This window comes from Caenorhabditis remanei, chromosome X, assembly GCF_010183535.1.
Source record: "Caenorhabditis remanei strain PX506 chromosome X, whole genome shotgun sequence".
Classification (NCBI taxonomy): domain Eukaryota; kingdom Metazoa; phylum Nematoda; class Chromadorea; order Rhabditida; family Rhabditidae; genus Caenorhabditis; species Caenorhabditis remanei.
The window spans coordinates 11,667,286-11,683,577 of record NC_071333.1 but is presented as its reverse complement, the minus strand read 5'-3'; the positions used below and the strand labels follow the sequence as shown (position 1 = coordinate 11,683,577).

At 38.0% G+C, this 16,292-nt stretch overlaps 3 protein-coding genes across 3 annotated transcripts; all 3 read left to right on the top strand.

The window, feature by feature from the left end:
• Nucleotides 1-1,636: 1,636 nt before the first annotated feature.
• Nucleotides 1,637-3,931, top strand: GCK72_024304 (uncharacterized protein; the record flags this gene model as incomplete). Its single annotated transcript, XM_003117934.2, has 7 exons — nucleotides 1,637-1,738; nucleotides 1,783-2,041; nucleotides 2,128-2,246; nucleotides 2,672-2,779; nucleotides 2,824-3,069; nucleotides 3,477-3,532; nucleotides 3,832-3,931. The coding sequence occupies 7 exons, from the start codon at nucleotides 1,637-1,639 to the stop codon at nucleotides 3,929-3,931; spliced, it is 990 nt and encodes a 329-aa protein (XP_003117982.2).
• Nucleotides 3,932-5,711: 1,780 nt separating this feature from the next.
• Nucleotides 5,712-7,457, top strand: GCK72_024303 (uncharacterized protein; the record flags this gene model as incomplete). The annotated part of the gene is made up of 7 exons (XM_003118336.2): nucleotides 5,712-5,855; nucleotides 5,952-6,033; nucleotides 6,083-6,170; nucleotides 6,608-6,745; nucleotides 6,793-6,945; nucleotides 6,993-7,260; nucleotides 7,341-7,457. 7 exons carry the CDS (start codon nucleotides 5,712-5,714, stop codon nucleotides 7,455-7,457), a joined length of 990 nt encoding a protein of 329 aa, XP_003118384.2.
• A 4,483-nt stretch (nucleotides 7,458-11,940) lies between these two features.
• GCK72_024302 (uncharacterized protein) lies at nucleotides 11,941-14,045 on the top strand (the record flags this gene model as incomplete). The annotated part of the gene is made up of 11 exons (XM_053735819.1): nucleotides 11,941-12,092; nucleotides 12,139-12,260; nucleotides 12,310-12,409; nucleotides 12,455-12,579; nucleotides 12,632-12,729; nucleotides 12,773-12,917; nucleotides 12,965-13,157; nucleotides 13,203-13,335; nucleotides 13,381-13,756; nucleotides 13,807-13,949; nucleotides 14,004-14,045. The coding sequence occupies 11 exons, from the start codon at nucleotides 11,941-11,943 to the stop codon at nucleotides 14,043-14,045; spliced, it is 1,629 nt and encodes a 542-aa protein (XP_053579385.1).
• Nucleotides 14,046-16,292: the final 2,247 nt, after the last annotated feature.

Below are 16,292 nucleotides of genomic sequence, written 5' to 3'. Positions count from 1 at the left end.
TTCGTTAGTCGACTGTTACGTGGTAGCTTCAGGAAAAAAGTGTTGGATCTTGGTGCTGAAGTGTATCCGGACAAAAATGAGCTTCTTCACGTACATGTACTTAACAATTATCAATGTCTCCGGCTAAATAAAAAGTGGTCGGTACTTCGAGTTTTATCACATGTGACCTTCAATAGTTATTTCCGTCAAACATAAAAATCAAATACTCATGAAGATTATCAGAAAATTATTGTGGTTGAAGACACTTCCGAGAAGATAAAGATCATTCAGCTCAAATGTGGAATTTGCAGTTTTAAGAGTACTGAAACAGTAGAGTGTATGGAATATGGAACATTTTGCACCCCTTTTTTCTGACCTTTCAATTTGTTGTGTTTTGACACGGCATACAAATACTACACAGTGAAATACCGAGTAAATTTTTAGTAAATTTAGCACTTTGTCCACTGTGTGAACACAATTTTTTGCAGAATCAACCTCTAATTTGCTTGAATTCCCTCCCTAATTTTCAAAAATCATACGTTCAAGATAATGACGATGATTTCCAAAATTGAAATTGAGAGAGAAAACTAACAGATACGATCTATTTTTGCGCAATCTTTGAAAGTAACGGTTTCTTGCAAGATGATAACTGACTTTCAATGTCAACTAATTGTGATTCTTTTTCTTTTTATGGAGGGCGTTTTTCTCGACAAAAATGAGTGACCTCCGGCAGATTTACTGTTACTCATTATCATGCACATGACCAGTTTTGAAAAATCTTAAAGAAAAGTTCCGGGACAGGGGGAATTCATGGTCACTTGGAATTGATGTTCATTGGCCAGCAGGAAGGAAGAAAAATTGAAGTACCTGTATAATGAAGTAAAACTCATTGTCAATCACACTATCATCAATGAATAGTATATTTGAATTGAAATAGTTCATCACAAGAGTCAATTTTCAATTTTCAAACTTCGCATTCCAGAATTCACATAAATTTCAGAATGCATCACATGTGCCTATTGTACAATATACTGTAAATAATATTCACTCAAACTTATTATTCAGGTATTCAATCTTGTCTGATGACGTCGAAATCAGCCAAAAGCTTTTTCCAACTTAGTTCATAAAAACAAGTTGAAAGTGAACCCAAGAATGTTGCGCATAATGTAATTTGCTACAAAAAGTCATGTGAAAACTTTACGACAGCGCTCTTTGAAAATTACTATAAGTCATACTTCGGAATACAAATTCAATTATAGTCTTCTGCTGATAAATGTTTCAGAGAACTCAGCAGTATGTTCCCTGGAAACTTTTTTGTTTTATTCAGACATGAATCACTGCACAATATGTCATGACAATAACTGTGTAACCATGAAACTCGGAATTTGCATACCAAACTCAATTGAGACCATCAACCAGGATTATCATAAGTATTTTCATTTTTCAACCGGTGAAACCCGCCTCCGACGCATTCGTATCTTCTCTTAGTTTGTGTCACCGGCTACCGTAACATCCCGCCCATTCTGAAGTTTCGCCGTGTCCAGTTCCCTATTTAAAATGAGCGCACGCCTTCTAGATAAGGACATTCTGCGTCCGCCACTCTTCTTTTTTTTAATTCTTAGGAGATTTTATTTCAATTTGTGAGAATTTTCAGGTTATGGGTGTCTTTCAAGACAAGGTAGCCAACATTCTTCGAATCGAAGATCAACAGTTCACAAGAGAGCTTTTAGCAGAATGCATCGGAACCTTCTTTCTTCTGGTTAGTTCCCTCTTCAAGTCTTAAATCATTCAGAGAGTATTCAGCTCATCGGAAATGCTGCTAATATCCAAGCTGCAGTCGCAGTTGGTGGAAATTCAACTTCAGCTCATATCGCCTGGGGAATCGGCTTCATGTTCGCAGTTTATCTGGCTGCAAGTGTTTCCGGTGGGCATTTGAACCCAGCCATCTCTATTGCACAAAGTATTCTCGGAAATCTGCCTCCATGGAAGATTATTCCATATGCCATTGCTCAAGTTATTGGAGCATTCCTTGGCGCTGCTGTTGCCTATTTTGGACATCATGGTAAGTTACTCGCTATTCAGGTCGTTGTGCTCAAACGCTATCCTTGGAAGCAGTGCTTCAAACTAAGCGAGTCATTTATGTTTCAGACGATCTGTGGAAGCTGGACGGTGGAATCCGTCAGGTGACTGGAGGTCAAGCCACCGCTGGACTGTTCACCACGTTCCCATCAGATCACATGTCAGCATGGGGAAGTCTTCTTGATCAGGTCAGTTTTATTTTTAGATGTGCCTCATTCATCTTTATAGAACACAGTTCTCGATATAGAAATATCAATGTCTTATCAAAAGTAAACGCTGCTAATTTGTCCGCATCGCAATAAGATGGATGCTGTTGATAATTGATGATAGATTGGTTTAATTTTTAGAGGACGCTTTACTAAAACAGAAACTACAATGGTGATATGAGTTACTGTAGTTTCGGGCATCCATCAAAAAACTTGATCTCTTTCTGTAATCAAATTATATGCGTTTGATGCAAGTAGAACACTTCACGCTCCTCCTTCAAGAACATTGCTGATCACAAATCAAAAAGCGACATTGAAAAAGTTCCTTATGAGTAATTGAGGTTGTCAGGGTAGTAGTGAATAAACGTTTTGATGAAACATCAAGTACACCGTCTCTCTTCTTGCAGATTATCGGAACGGCCATGTTGTCTGGGTTGGTCTGTCTTATCACTGATAAGCGCCATCAAATCCCAACCGGAGTCGTCCCTGTTCTTGCCGGAAGTATCATGACCATGGTATATCATGGTGAGAAATATGAAGCATTTTTCGAAGTTTTCAGGTTGCAATGACTTTTGGAGCTAATGGAGGATTCGCTATCAACCCAGCACGTGACTTTGGACCACGCGTTTTCTGTCTTTGTGCTGGATACGGATGGGAAGTGTTCAGTGCTCATTATTATTATTTCTGGATTCCAATTGTTGGTGCTCTCATCGGAGCAATTATCGGAGCATGGACTTACAAAATCTTTGTTGGTCTCCACGGAATGAATGAGAGTCTCGACATCCAGCCAACAAAGGGATTCAATGTTAGTGTCAAAGTTGATAGAGAGTACAGTAATAGCAGTGGCAGTTATTGAACGAATGATAATAATATTTGAATGCTTTAACTTTTGTTTTCAGAACCCGGCTCTCTGGGAGCCAACCATTATACGTTTTTAACAACAATACTATTTACCCGGCTACTAACAAACGAGTTATTCAACCAGTCATTCTTAACTTGTTGCATTTTTTATCGGTTTTGCATCCTGAATGAGAAAAATAAGTGTCGAAATCGGTTTCCGAATAATAAATGATGTACATATAATGTATTCAGTTTTCCGTTTTACATTTTTGCTTTTTTCATTCAGAATTCCATTTGCATATAGCATGGTCTGCAAAACGAAACAATGAGACAGAGAAGCGGACAGATGAAAATATATTGAATATGTTGCAGGATATGAAAAGAAATTCGGAAGGCATCCTGATTGGATACGATAACACTTTGTCCAGGTAAGACAAGGATCAATTTTGATAAGATAGGAAAGACAGACAGATCTATTCAGAAAATTTTATCGGTTTCCTGTCTTTTCAATTCTGTGAACCTTCTCACACTTGCAATTTCTAATAAGTTTTTTTCTCTTTATGAAAAAGTAAAGTCTTTTAGAAACCCCCAGAGACTACACTATTATTATCCACATTATTATATATTAGTGTCAAACCACTTGTGATCAACAAGTTTTCTCTATTGCTTAACCACTACTACTACCACCACCATCCACATTCAACACACACTTTTTTCTCGTTTCCAGGGCCCGCGGAGAAATTGCAGCACCAAGAACATACACTCCCAGCTATCAGGTTTTCGAATCTAGCCGTACGCAAGTTACAACAGCAGATCGTCGATATTAGTAGTGTTTGTCTTGTTTTCTATTGCCTTTTTCATATTGTCCAATTTCGATTTAGCTCCTTTATATTGATCCACACACTATACCCCTATTGTCTTCAAATTTATGTGCCTATTCTTCCAACGAACTTTCCGTTAAAAACGCCTTGCTTTGTCACACTATTTGTGTTTTTGGTATTTATCTAAATGTTCAATTTACGTTCAATGCTCGTCTGATCTTTATTTGAACTTTGCTTCAGTTGTAATCACTATATCGTGAACAAAAATTTCCTGTTAACGTTTGTTTGATGTGAAAACAATGAGTAATAAGTTTTCTTCAGTGAAAAAATACTCCTGAAGATTCGATATTCTATAAGATTATTCTTTGCAACGCCGAAAATGAAATTTGAGAAGATTCAAAAAGAAAAGCTTCACAAATGTTTCACATGTATTCCACGAATTTCCATTTCATTTTAGTACCTTTTAGAAAAAGTTGCAGAATTCCGTTTATGGTAATTTAAAATCCATAGTTGCTACTATTGCTTACGGTGTTTATAACTTTGCGATTTCTACTTGTGTTGATAGAAATGACAATCGAATACAACTATTCTTGCATTCGACACCAAATCCGATTACATTTGAACCTCCTGAACTAGCCCACTCTAGGACAGAGTCTGCGCAATAGTTCGCCCTCCTTCTGGCGTAACAACGCAAGTGTGCAACAGATGCCCCTTGGATAGGCGGCTCGTTGTCGCCTTCTTCTCCTCTTCCATTTTCTTCGACATCTTCTACGCTCACCCTACCCGCCTTTCCCAACACTCTACAATACTCGTTTACCCTCTCCACGACAATTATCGTTCGATTCCTTCGCTCTTCTGCACTCCTCTGGTTTTTAGTTTTTGTCGGGTGAGAAGGACACCGGTTGAAAGAACACATGATGCCTATCTTCTATTCATTTTGGAAAATGTGCACGTCTACGATCCTATTATCAGTTAATGATAAGAGGTCTCTAGAAAACGGCGCTCACAACTCTCATTCGACAACAGTTGCTTTTTGTCGTCTACCACCCTCGTTTTCTGTCTGTTTCACCAACTGCGCCATTCATTTTTCTCTTTTTTCATTTAGTATACAAATGAAACTGAAAGAAGCAAAAACGGAAATGGAAAAATGAGCGACGTTGATGTATTAACGAACCGCTGCCCCTACAACCGCTCACTGGTAATCTCCTATACGACATTTTCTCCATTTTCCCTGTCCCCCCCTCCTTACTCACACAAATACCAACTGCTATACTGGAGATACAGGCAATTGTGTCTGCATATCTTTGAAGATCTTCGTTTTCTTATTGTCTACGCAGAAATGTCCGTCGTCATCCCAGCGGTCACGAGCGACAATGTGGAGAACAACGGGTGGAAAAGAATATTTTGGGGGGGGGGGGACACACACACATTGAGTGTGTCGGCCCGCAGCCGTCGCACAATGCAACACTGCTCTACTGATAACCTCTCCGAAACATCTTCTTTATCCACTCCGTTTACGTTTCTTTTTCCCGCCATATTTTTTGCAGTTTTAAATACTCCGAGTGTCACTGTCTGCGCAAATATTGCGGCCCCGTTTGTATTGCGTTGTTTTGTCACCCCGCGTTGCGTTCCGTTCCTTCTAAATAAAAAATGATTCACCTCTCGGCAGTTTTCAATTTGTGCTGACTGCCAACACCTTTCCCAAATACTTTTATTATGCTATTCCGTTCCCCCCACTATCAGTCGCGTCAACTTTCAAAAATTTCAGTCATTTTTTCTTTCAGCAATGCTGTGGTGGTGGGATGCTCTGTATTGGCTGCCACGTGGCGTCTCTTGGGTAGATATGTACAACACAACAACGGAACCGGGTTACATGTATCCACACTATTCACATTTATGGATGACTGTTCTTACTGGAATTTCTCTCATTGTAAGTTTCCATTTTTTAAGCATCCCGGTAGAAACTTTTAAAAAAAGTTTTGAGCCTTATTGGGTAGAATATTCAAAATTAAATTCAATTTTTCAGATTTACCGATTTGTTTTTGAATCCTACATCTTTGTTCCACTTGCCTACTTCCTCAGCAGAAAGAATCCACCAGAGACGAGGCGTGAGTTTTCTAGATTCTGAATTCAAACCCAATAATCTCATTTTTAAAGAAGGTGTGTTGGATCGTGAAAAGAAGTACACTCGAATGGCGGAATGTGCAATGAGAGCTCTCTACTATTTCATTTCGTTTTGCTCCGGGTGAGGTTTTAGTCTTGAACTTTAGTAACATCGATTAAAAAGAAAACTGCGGTTTTTCCTTATCGCGTGATTCTGCCATTTTTGGTTGTCCAAAGGTTGTCTTAGATAAACATTGCCCGTTTCAATCGCTCATTTACAACGGTTTTAAAGTTAATTACGTCTTGGGAGACATACGGAGAGGCAGATGTTCTGTGAACAAATATGTTAATTTGATCTCGGAAAAAATAGTGTCTAAGAAAATGCCGTTACCTCACGTTTTGCTATCTTTTTGCGTCGGAGCCTACAATCGAGTCATGATAAAATTTTTGTGACATGGCCTTATTTGGGGCTCTCTTATCAGTAGTCGAAACATGTAAATTGACAACTTTCAATGACAGAAATCATTGATATAAATCAAGGCAGAAAATACACTGTACAACTGATTAATACTGTTTCAGATTGTACCTTGTGTCGAACGAGTCACACTTCTACGACATCACGGAATGCTGGAGAAAATGGCCGTTCCATCCAATCCCAACAGCTATTGCATGGTACTACTGGATTCAAGGAGGATTTTATATTGCACTAGTTTTTGGGTAAGGGAATAACTAACTTCTTCTTTTAGTCAAAAATCTTTTTTCAGAATTCTCTTCCTCGATGCCAAGCGAAGTGACTTCTGGCAAATGCTTGTCCACCATTTCATTACCCTCGCCCTGGTTGGAACCTCGTGGATCATGAATATGACTCGAGTGGGTACACTCATTCTTGTCAGTCACGATGCTGTCGACATATTGATGTAAGTTTTGTCATATTCATTCTGAAATGACGATCCTTTTGTTTTAGTGACGTTGGAAAAATCTTGCGCTACGAACAACTCGACACTGCTCTTGCTGTATGCTTCGGATGTGTTCTCATCGTATGGGTGGCCACTCGACTAGTCTATTATCCATTCTGGATTATCAGATCAGTTTGGTTCGATGCTCCCGCCTTGATTCAAGAAGACTATGAATGGCTGAACTTTGGACAACAACCACAGGCACCGAGATTCATCATGTTCCTCTTGACAGCACTTCTGATTCTTCATATCTTCTGGGCATACATTCTTTTCAAGGTAAGCCTAAAGCGGTGTAATGGAATGATACAATGTTAAAGTTTTCGGGTAGCAGCATTACTAAATAAGTTCATTTTTAGATTGCCTACGATACTGTCAAGTATGGAGTTGTCGATGATGTCCGTGAAGACTTTGATGAGAACTCTGCGGTCAACCGAGAAAAAGCCAAGTTGCAGGAAAATAAGAAGGATGATTAGACCTCTAGGAAATTTATCACATAACCTTTATTGCATACAACACCTCAAGTTTTTCGCCTCTGACCCCCCGAGAGATTTACATTCCGGAAAGTGCCTTTAGTACATGTTTACTGTAAATTAGTTGTCATCCTAAATATATTTCTCCCCTCCAATCAGCACCGTCATTCAGTAATTTAAGTTTGTTTTCATTTTTTGCCAAATCTATTCTACCTGTTCTCTCTGAACTATGCTTGTTTTCTTTTCATTTTGCTCAGATCATTTACGCATGTGGACGATTGTCCCAATCACTCCTCGAGTAAGAACCAAAGTACTCTCACGTAATCGCTTTGATACGGCGTGCCAAAAAAGTGTTCCGTACTTCTTGCCTTTTGTGTTTTGTTATTTTGCTTTTAATAAATGATAATTTGAACTCCTTCCAAGTGAAATCCTCATTTTCAGACAATTTTAATGCGATATCATACTGTAAAATGTTTTTCTTGAAAACATTTTTCTTGAAAAACAACAGCAAGAACGGTCGGATCGATATTCATCATCTCCCAATTTAAGAATCATCATTTCCGTACTAAAGAAAACAACATTTTCACAAAATAACACGTAGATTCTCTTGAAAACACCTTCTTATACTCTGATTTCCCTCTTGACCAATCTGTTGTCTTCTTCTCACAAGATTTCAAAATATTTTGTATATATTTGTTATTCCGGCAAAACGGAATTGAAAAAAAGCAGTTCATTCCTCAGCCACACTTGTTGTGAACTGTTCACTCACTGATGAATCATTTCCAATGGAATTTTCGAGAAATCTTTCTGAATTTTTTTATTTCTCTGATGCTTCAGTTTTATCATAGTTTATGTAGCTGCTTGTCAATCTGAAGACCACTAGGCGTCTTCTTCGTAGAAAGTTATCTTTATACATGATCAGTTGGGGCACTTAGTCAATCTAATCAGTCACCTCTTCTAGTTGTCTGCTTTATAGAAGTCATTGCCTATCTTCTTGGCTATCTCTCATTCATTTATTCCCCAAAACGTTAGGCTGTTCGTGTTCGTCTCGCATTTGTCCCATCCTTATTCGTTTCGCGTTACTTCCTCTCTTCCTTTCATATTCTAGATTACTCGCTTGACATTGAACAGAAAAGAAAAAGCAAAAGAAGCAGTTGTAGAAGCTAGTAAAGAAACACACCATGCGGCTATTCTGAACGATATGTTGTTTTGAAGTCATCCGAATAGGGAGGGCGCCTCTCATCTTCTGGTTGTGTGCGTTCAGGAAAACGAGGATGCGAGAATGGATGCGACGCAACTAAATCGCTTTCATCTAGGTCACAGTTCTCGCTATGCCAGAATTCCTAGTGTTTCGTATTCAAATATATCATAAAGACTTTAAAAAGCTTTCTTTCCGACTTGTCGGGCCCCCCAGTTTTATTTTCGTTTTCGGCAACTTTTACATCTATCTTCTCCGTTGTTTTAACGTTTCGGCGAACAAAAAAAGCGTGAAAAAGAAAGAAGTTTTGGGTGTGTGTCGATTCGTCCCTCATGTAAGTTTATACAAAACCAAGAGAACTGGCTAAAGCTGAACGGAGTAACAGACACATCTCCGCTCATTTCACCCGCTAACGTTTCGAACATCATCTTCACTATCTGATTGACCTTGATGCAGGGAGGTATTGAGTTGAAACATCTCTTCATGCATTTTGTGAGAAGAGGACGCATTATTTACTTCCACTTCATTTCAATCAACTTTTCTCGTCGTTTGCTAAAAAAAAAGAAATTTGTTTTTTTTTCGGAATTTGCGCTTGCCTGCAAAATAAGAAAACTCTGGATTCATTTTGTCTTTACTACAAACCCATAGTAGTGAACATAAAATAACATCACATTATTTCTTTTTAGTTTTGCAATTGAAATCAAATTATAGCCACTTTCCACTTCTCCAATCCATTTTCTGTCTCTTGTCCTGGTTCACTGGTTTGGTCATTTTTTCCGGTTTTGACGTTTCCCTTCATTCTCAGCAATTCAAAAAGTCATAATGACGCTGTAAAGAGTTTCTATAATCTTTATATAAAAGAATCAGATAAAAGTCTAATAATCGCCCATATCTTATCATGTTGCTAGATTTTGTTTAAGTGATATTGTGATAAATGTCTTTGATTTTACAAGTGGTGAAGCCAGGAAGTTGTTCTATGATATACAAAGCTGTTTCAAGTGATTGTTTCTACTTCTAATTTATTCTTGATAACTACTTTCACCAATTCACAGAACAGTCACAAAAAACTGTTTGTACAAAACACTTACGAAAGAAAAGAGAAAATTACACCTCATTCAAGGGTTATAAAAAAGACGTGTAGACCAGTATTTGTGGTTTTTTGAAGACACTTTCTACACGTTTTACAACCTTTTACATGACGAAATGTATAAGAAAGTAGCAACACATTATATTTCCGTTCATGTTTCCGAAACTATTTAGCGAAGTGTAATTCCCGTCTCAGAGCATCTTCAAGATTTCTCTATTCCTGTAAAACCTTTTCTAACGTTGTTTGTACCTGACTCGTATTTTATGCACGGTCCATTTTCCGGTCGATAAAATTTGAATATAATTCAACTCCTCCCTGCGCATGTTTTTTTCGTCATTCTCCCATTCCAATCTGGTTTCTCTTCTTGAGTCAATTTCCAAACTTTTTTCAAAACTTGACGAACAAACTATCAAGAAGATTTGAAAAGGAGCTGTTGGAGCTCAACGTGCTACGTGCTTCAGAAGACAAGTCAGTTTCTTTTCATGCTCAGTCCGGAAATTGGGCTCCGAGAGATGTAATTTATGGCATCAAATCCGACTTTTCACATTTCTTCTTTCAACTACTCCCCCCCCCCCCTTTTCAACATGGCAAGAATCATTTTTGGCTTACTTGAAATTCAACATGAAAAATACTATTTCGGTCCTAGAATTATTGATAATGCCACCCTCAACATGAATCTTGCTAAAATATGCAAAATTCAACACCAAGTTTTCACGTTCTTCAAGAATGCACGCATGGAGGTTCGAAAAGGCATTTGAAATGTTTAACAGAGAATTTACTCGGTACCTGGTATTCTGTCAAAATATATAACTCATCATTTAGTTTCTAATAAACTTTTCAAAATAGCAACAGATTGTAACACTTATAGTCAAATTTATGACTGAGATCTTACTAGAACATGTTTGTATTCCTAATATAGGAAAACGAAAAATTTCCTTTTCTGACTAGATGAATGGATAGAGCAGAAAAAAGAAAGGAATGGAAAAAGGAAAGAAGAAAGCTGTTTTGGGGGGACCGAGTCAAATGAGGGAACACACTGAAGAATGTATTTGTTCGTGCCAAGCTAACTAGTATTTGAAGAAAGAAAAGAAGAATTGCGGCGATCCTATTCGTTTCCCACATCCATTCATTTTCTTTCCCTTCTCCTCTATCCTCTTTGATCATTTATCCGTCTTTTTTGTGCTGTTCATAAGCGTGCTCTTCAAAAGTTCGACTTTCTTTCATTGAGTCCCGCTTGTGTTGGTCCCTTGCGGGGGCTTCCATTGCTTCATCGCGTCGGTTTTTTTCACTTTTTGCTCCATGTCACTCGTCAAGTTTTCTTTCACTTTTCGATAATCATAGAACGTTCAAATTCTTTTTATTTTGTTTTTTTTTTCTATTGAAAAATTAACCGCAAAACGAAGCCTGTTTAACATCTTTGGTGGGAATTATCATTCTACATTTCTTAGGAGATATCCGTATTTTTAAGAGTTCCCCACTGTCTAGTACTATTTTTCTTACTCTCACAAAATGCCCATCTGGATGGTCATTGTATTAAATCTCACAAGTTTTAGAAAAACAAACAATGCCAGGTTTGCAAAAGACCAACATATTTACATAATCTGAAAACAAGAACTAGAATATTGTAGTGAGCGAGCGTTGTTCAGTTTAGAACTGACGGCTAGATGTGGCAGAGCATAGGTGTCGTTAATGTGGCAGAGAGTAGTTCCGGTGAAATGTCTTCAAATAGATTATTGGAATCTTCTGACACGTTTGTGAACTTTGAAGTGTATCTTATTATCTTCTTTCTATATACTTTTTCAGCATGGGTGAAGCCGATGAAACACAATTTGGGTTTTGGTGGTTTCGACCGAAGAGCCTACAATGGCTCTCTAATTTTATTCCATTCATGTCGATTCTATCAGCAAATGCACTTTTACAAGGTGCAATTGTCAATGGATTAGTGTCTGTTTCTATCAGTTCTATTGAAAAACGGTGAGTTTATTTATTTAGTGAAAACTACTGACTCTGTTGAACAAGTTAAGGTTCAAACTTACTTCGACGCAAAGTGGAATTTTCGCGGCCACGTATGATGTTTTTGTTACAGTTATGCTTATTCCACTTGCACTTTATGCGACGAAAGGCAACAGTTTTTAGAAATAAACTTATTTTTGAAAGATATTATTTCAGTGAATAAAGTGAAATGCATTGGAATTGGTATGATGATTGTTGGTATTGGCAGTATACTGGTTATCATACCAGAGTATACCGCAGGTGCTTACTCCGTCGGAGAAGCACGTAAAGACGTCTGCGTAACTGGTGGTCCCGATAAAATGTGTGCAGAAGATAGCAGTAATAGTTTTACGGCACACAGGTTAGTTTTCCAGACTCACATTTTTTATGATGTGCTGAGTTTTTAGGGAGCTGCTGCTACTGCTTCTCTCCCAAGCATTTGTTGGAATCGGTGCAAGTCCTTTGTTCACTTATGGAATCACTTGTCTGGATGAGTTTGACTCACACAAAAGAACTGGTAGAAACCTTGGTGGGTCTTTATTCTACCTCACATGCTGACTATTACAATGGAATTACAGCTCTATACATGATTGCATCAACTGTCGGACCAGCACTTGCATTTGTTGGATGTGGATTCATGTTGCGTGTGTGGGGAGATTGGAGAACATCTCCAGCAGAGTGAGGGAATTTTGTAATTATTATTTCAAAATATTTTTATTTTAGTATGGGAATTGATAGCAGTGCAGATCCTCGATTCATTGGAATGTGGTGGATTGGTTTTGTTGTGTGCGGATTTGTTGCTTTGTTCACAGCGTTCCCATTAGTGATGTTCCCAAAGAAACTCAAAGGTATTTATTTTTTGATAATATTTACAAGTAAGCAACAAAAAAAATATTAAAGACACTGGCATGCGAAAAGCAAACGATGTTCATCGTACCGATGCCTCGTTGGACAAAGACTTCTCTGACCATAAGTACGAGTTCTTCAAAATTATATTGGTGAGTTTCACATTCATTACGTTATTCAATAATCATAACTCAGATGCTTCTGAAAAACAAAACATGCATGTGCGTCATTCTCATGCAGACTATTGAAGCAATGTTGATGAATGGTTATATTACTTTCATTCCGAAACTTCTGGAAACTCTTCTCGGGTTCTCAGCAGGAAATGCTAGCTTGATTACTGGTATGATTTGATACTATTTTTCTGAAAAAAAATCTCTTATTTTTCAGGAGGAGTGGTTGTTCCAGTTGGAATATGTGCAAGTTACATTGGTGGAAGAATTTCAAAAGTGTTTGAGAATCGCTTTAAACCATCAATGTATTTTGTCATGACTTTTGGTCTTCTCGCTGCAGGATGCAGTAGCTGTCTTCTGATCCGTTGTGAATCTTTAAATGTGTTCGAAGTCAATGTTCCAGTTAAAGAGTGAGTAACAGCAATTGAAGCCAAAAATATATGTGTTCTCTTCAGGCTTCCAAAGTTTGGCGCTACCGAGGCATGCAGCGAAAACTGTCACTGTGATGCATTCTTCAACCCTGTCTGCTCTGAAGAAAGTCAACTGACCTTCCTCTCTCCTTGCCATGCTGGCTGTATCGACTCTCCGGTATCTCGTACATGTTAGTTTTCCAAACATTCTCTTATTTTTAAGGATATCAAATTTGGCGCTTCTAATTGGACCAACTGCGGATGTTCCAAGAACGCAATTGTCAAGAAAGGATACTGCGACGCGTCATGTCAAAAGCAGATCTATCAGTTCATCGCTATGTTCATTGGCCTTTCTTTCTGCATTTTCGTCGGAGCACCAGTTCTGCAAAGTGCGTCTCTTCGAGTTGTGAATCCCAAGCATCGTGATCATTTCACCTGCTTTGGTTGGTTGTGGATGAGAATTCTTGGAAGTATTCCTGGAGCGATTGTCTTCGGATACATCATCGATGTCAATTGCATGTACTGGCAGAAAGATTGTGTATCGCAGAAATGCCAATACTATAATGCTTCAAATTTGGGATGGGCGTTCTTCTATTTTAGTAAGTTTAATGAAAATGAATTTTGAAACAATTTTGATCTCCACTTGCAGCTATTGCCGTCAAACTCGCTGGAGGAGCATTGCTGTTCCTGGCCGCCTACTTCTATCAAGAGACAGACCGACCGAGTGGCAAGGAATCATGCCGTACCTTAGACACGGATGCTTCCGAATCGGTTAAGATGTCATATGAAAAGGTGCAGCTGTGAAGAAACCAAAATGTATACGTTTGACTAACCATGTGTGTTTAGAATCTGCCAACTGGATTGTCACCACAAACCATGGTATACTAGTATTTGCGGGGAACCGTGTATTCGTTCAGTTATTCAATGTGTTATCTTCAGTTCACGGGATATTTTCATCCACTTTCAAATTCGTCTTTAAATATCCGGGTGTTCAAATTTTATGAAATTCATTTGTTCCATACCAATAATTTTCTTTTAATTGTGATAACGATTTTCTTCCCGTTACATTTCTTTGAGAAATATGTGTTGTTTTCTTTCTTCATAATTTATTTCGAAATAAAATTTTCATCAAATGAATTTAATCGGAAAATCTTCCATTCCTTCCAAAATCTTATCGATTCCGACAGTCTCAGAGTCGTCAATTTATAATTGATTTTGACTTATGCAACCCCAATAATTATGCAAAGCCGGTTTAAAATATCTTCATTTCGGGAACAATTCCGAAATCCGAAGCAGATTAGATATGATGACATAATTTTCCCTCTTTGCAGTGTTTCTATCCGTTTGTCAGTGAATTCATCTGCAGATATTATTGCAGATTTATCCAAATTCCTTCGATAAATAACTGACATGCAAATCTGAACGGTCGTGTGACAACGTATGTTCACAAACTGGTCCAATCTATTTACTTCTTAATAATCTGCTTCTTTTGCCGTTCTCATTCAGCTACCAAATAAGTCATTTATCCAAGAATCTGAAAACGAAAGTGTCATGTGTGTGATACGGTTTTTAGTGCAAAGCTGATATCTGATAAAATATAGATAATAAGAAATTGTATTATTGTGGTTTCCTGAGCGAATAAGCCAGATCCTTTGAATGATTCTCTGAACACGCTGCATAGTTTGTAGTTTTATACGCTATACACTGTTTTACATTATTGTCCCCATCTGTGATAAGCCTACATTTTTCTACATCACACCTTTTTCTGTAGTGTCGCTAATCGCCAAAGTTGTTCCGAATCGGCCACACATATCCTTATCATGATATCATTTCCACGTAGTCTCTTTTCAGCCAATTATAATCACTCAAGACACAAAACTATTGCAAACACTACCGTTTCATATGTTGTGTCTTCTGTTGGAAAGAGATTTTTCTCACCTTCTGCGTGTTATTTAATATATAAACTTTCTATTCAGGAAGAAAGATTCGTTTTCTTTTTCCTCCTTCTTTGTTTCCATTTCTTCTTTTTTTCTAATACCGTAAGCCAGTGTCTAATTAGATTTCCGCTGGATGGAACGATACCAGATTAGTCACCCTTTCCGATTTTTCGTTTTGTTTCCGGTCGTTCGTTTCCTACCCTACCGCCCTTGAAGATCCCCCGTTCACAGAACTCCATTCAAACTAGTCAACATTTCTCCTCACAAATGTTTCCTTCATCCTCATTTAAAATTACTATCATCTGCAGCATGTTACGCTAAACTACAATTTACAAATTAAGCCTAAACCACAACCTTCTGCACCACATGACATAAATGAACATAGGTTTTTCTCTCCAATTATTACACTTTTGGATTAGAATATTACAGCACTCTCGATTAAGCCAATTGTTTGGTATTCGAGAAGAATGAGCTTAATAGTTTAGTTTGGTCTACATTGTTACTGTCGACAGTCCAAGGCTACACGGAAATTGAAATTTGTGCAAAGGTCATCATGAGAAAAAAAAAAGTTTACTGTCGGTCACAGTTTGTCTCAGATCTACTCGACACCGGTGGGTCTGATGTGAAGATAGAAAACGAAATTGTGTTCTTCGGGAGAAAAGAATCTCACTGAACGTGATCTATCTTATCAGCCAGTCATGTTGGTTCAAGATGCAATTTCAAAGTTAACGTGACAGATCGCTGTATATGATTTGATTCGATTCAGTTGATACTTGATACAGTTTCCCTCCAACCATGTGAGTCGTTTTGGAGAATGAAAAAGAATGGACGTCACCAGTGTCCAGCAAATTATCATTAACGCTAACGATAGTTCTATTCTTCCTCCCAGCGTGATTTATTTCTTCAGGACAGCTTGACCTCCAACCTCACCCCCTTCTGCTTCTTCAAAAATATAGCAACTGTACACTATACTTTTACTTCCAAGACTAGAACAATTAGTGGATAACTTAACACACAATGCATTTTCGTTTTCACCTTATTCTAACCCTCAACTTTCTCGTCACTTTTTCATTTACCACACCCATTAGAAATCCTGCCCTTCTTTTGTTGAAGGCAGAAGTGTTACGCAACACTATCCACCAAGTGAAATCCGGTTAATAAACGGAAGCAGAAAAAAAGTATTTACGCTTGAATTCAG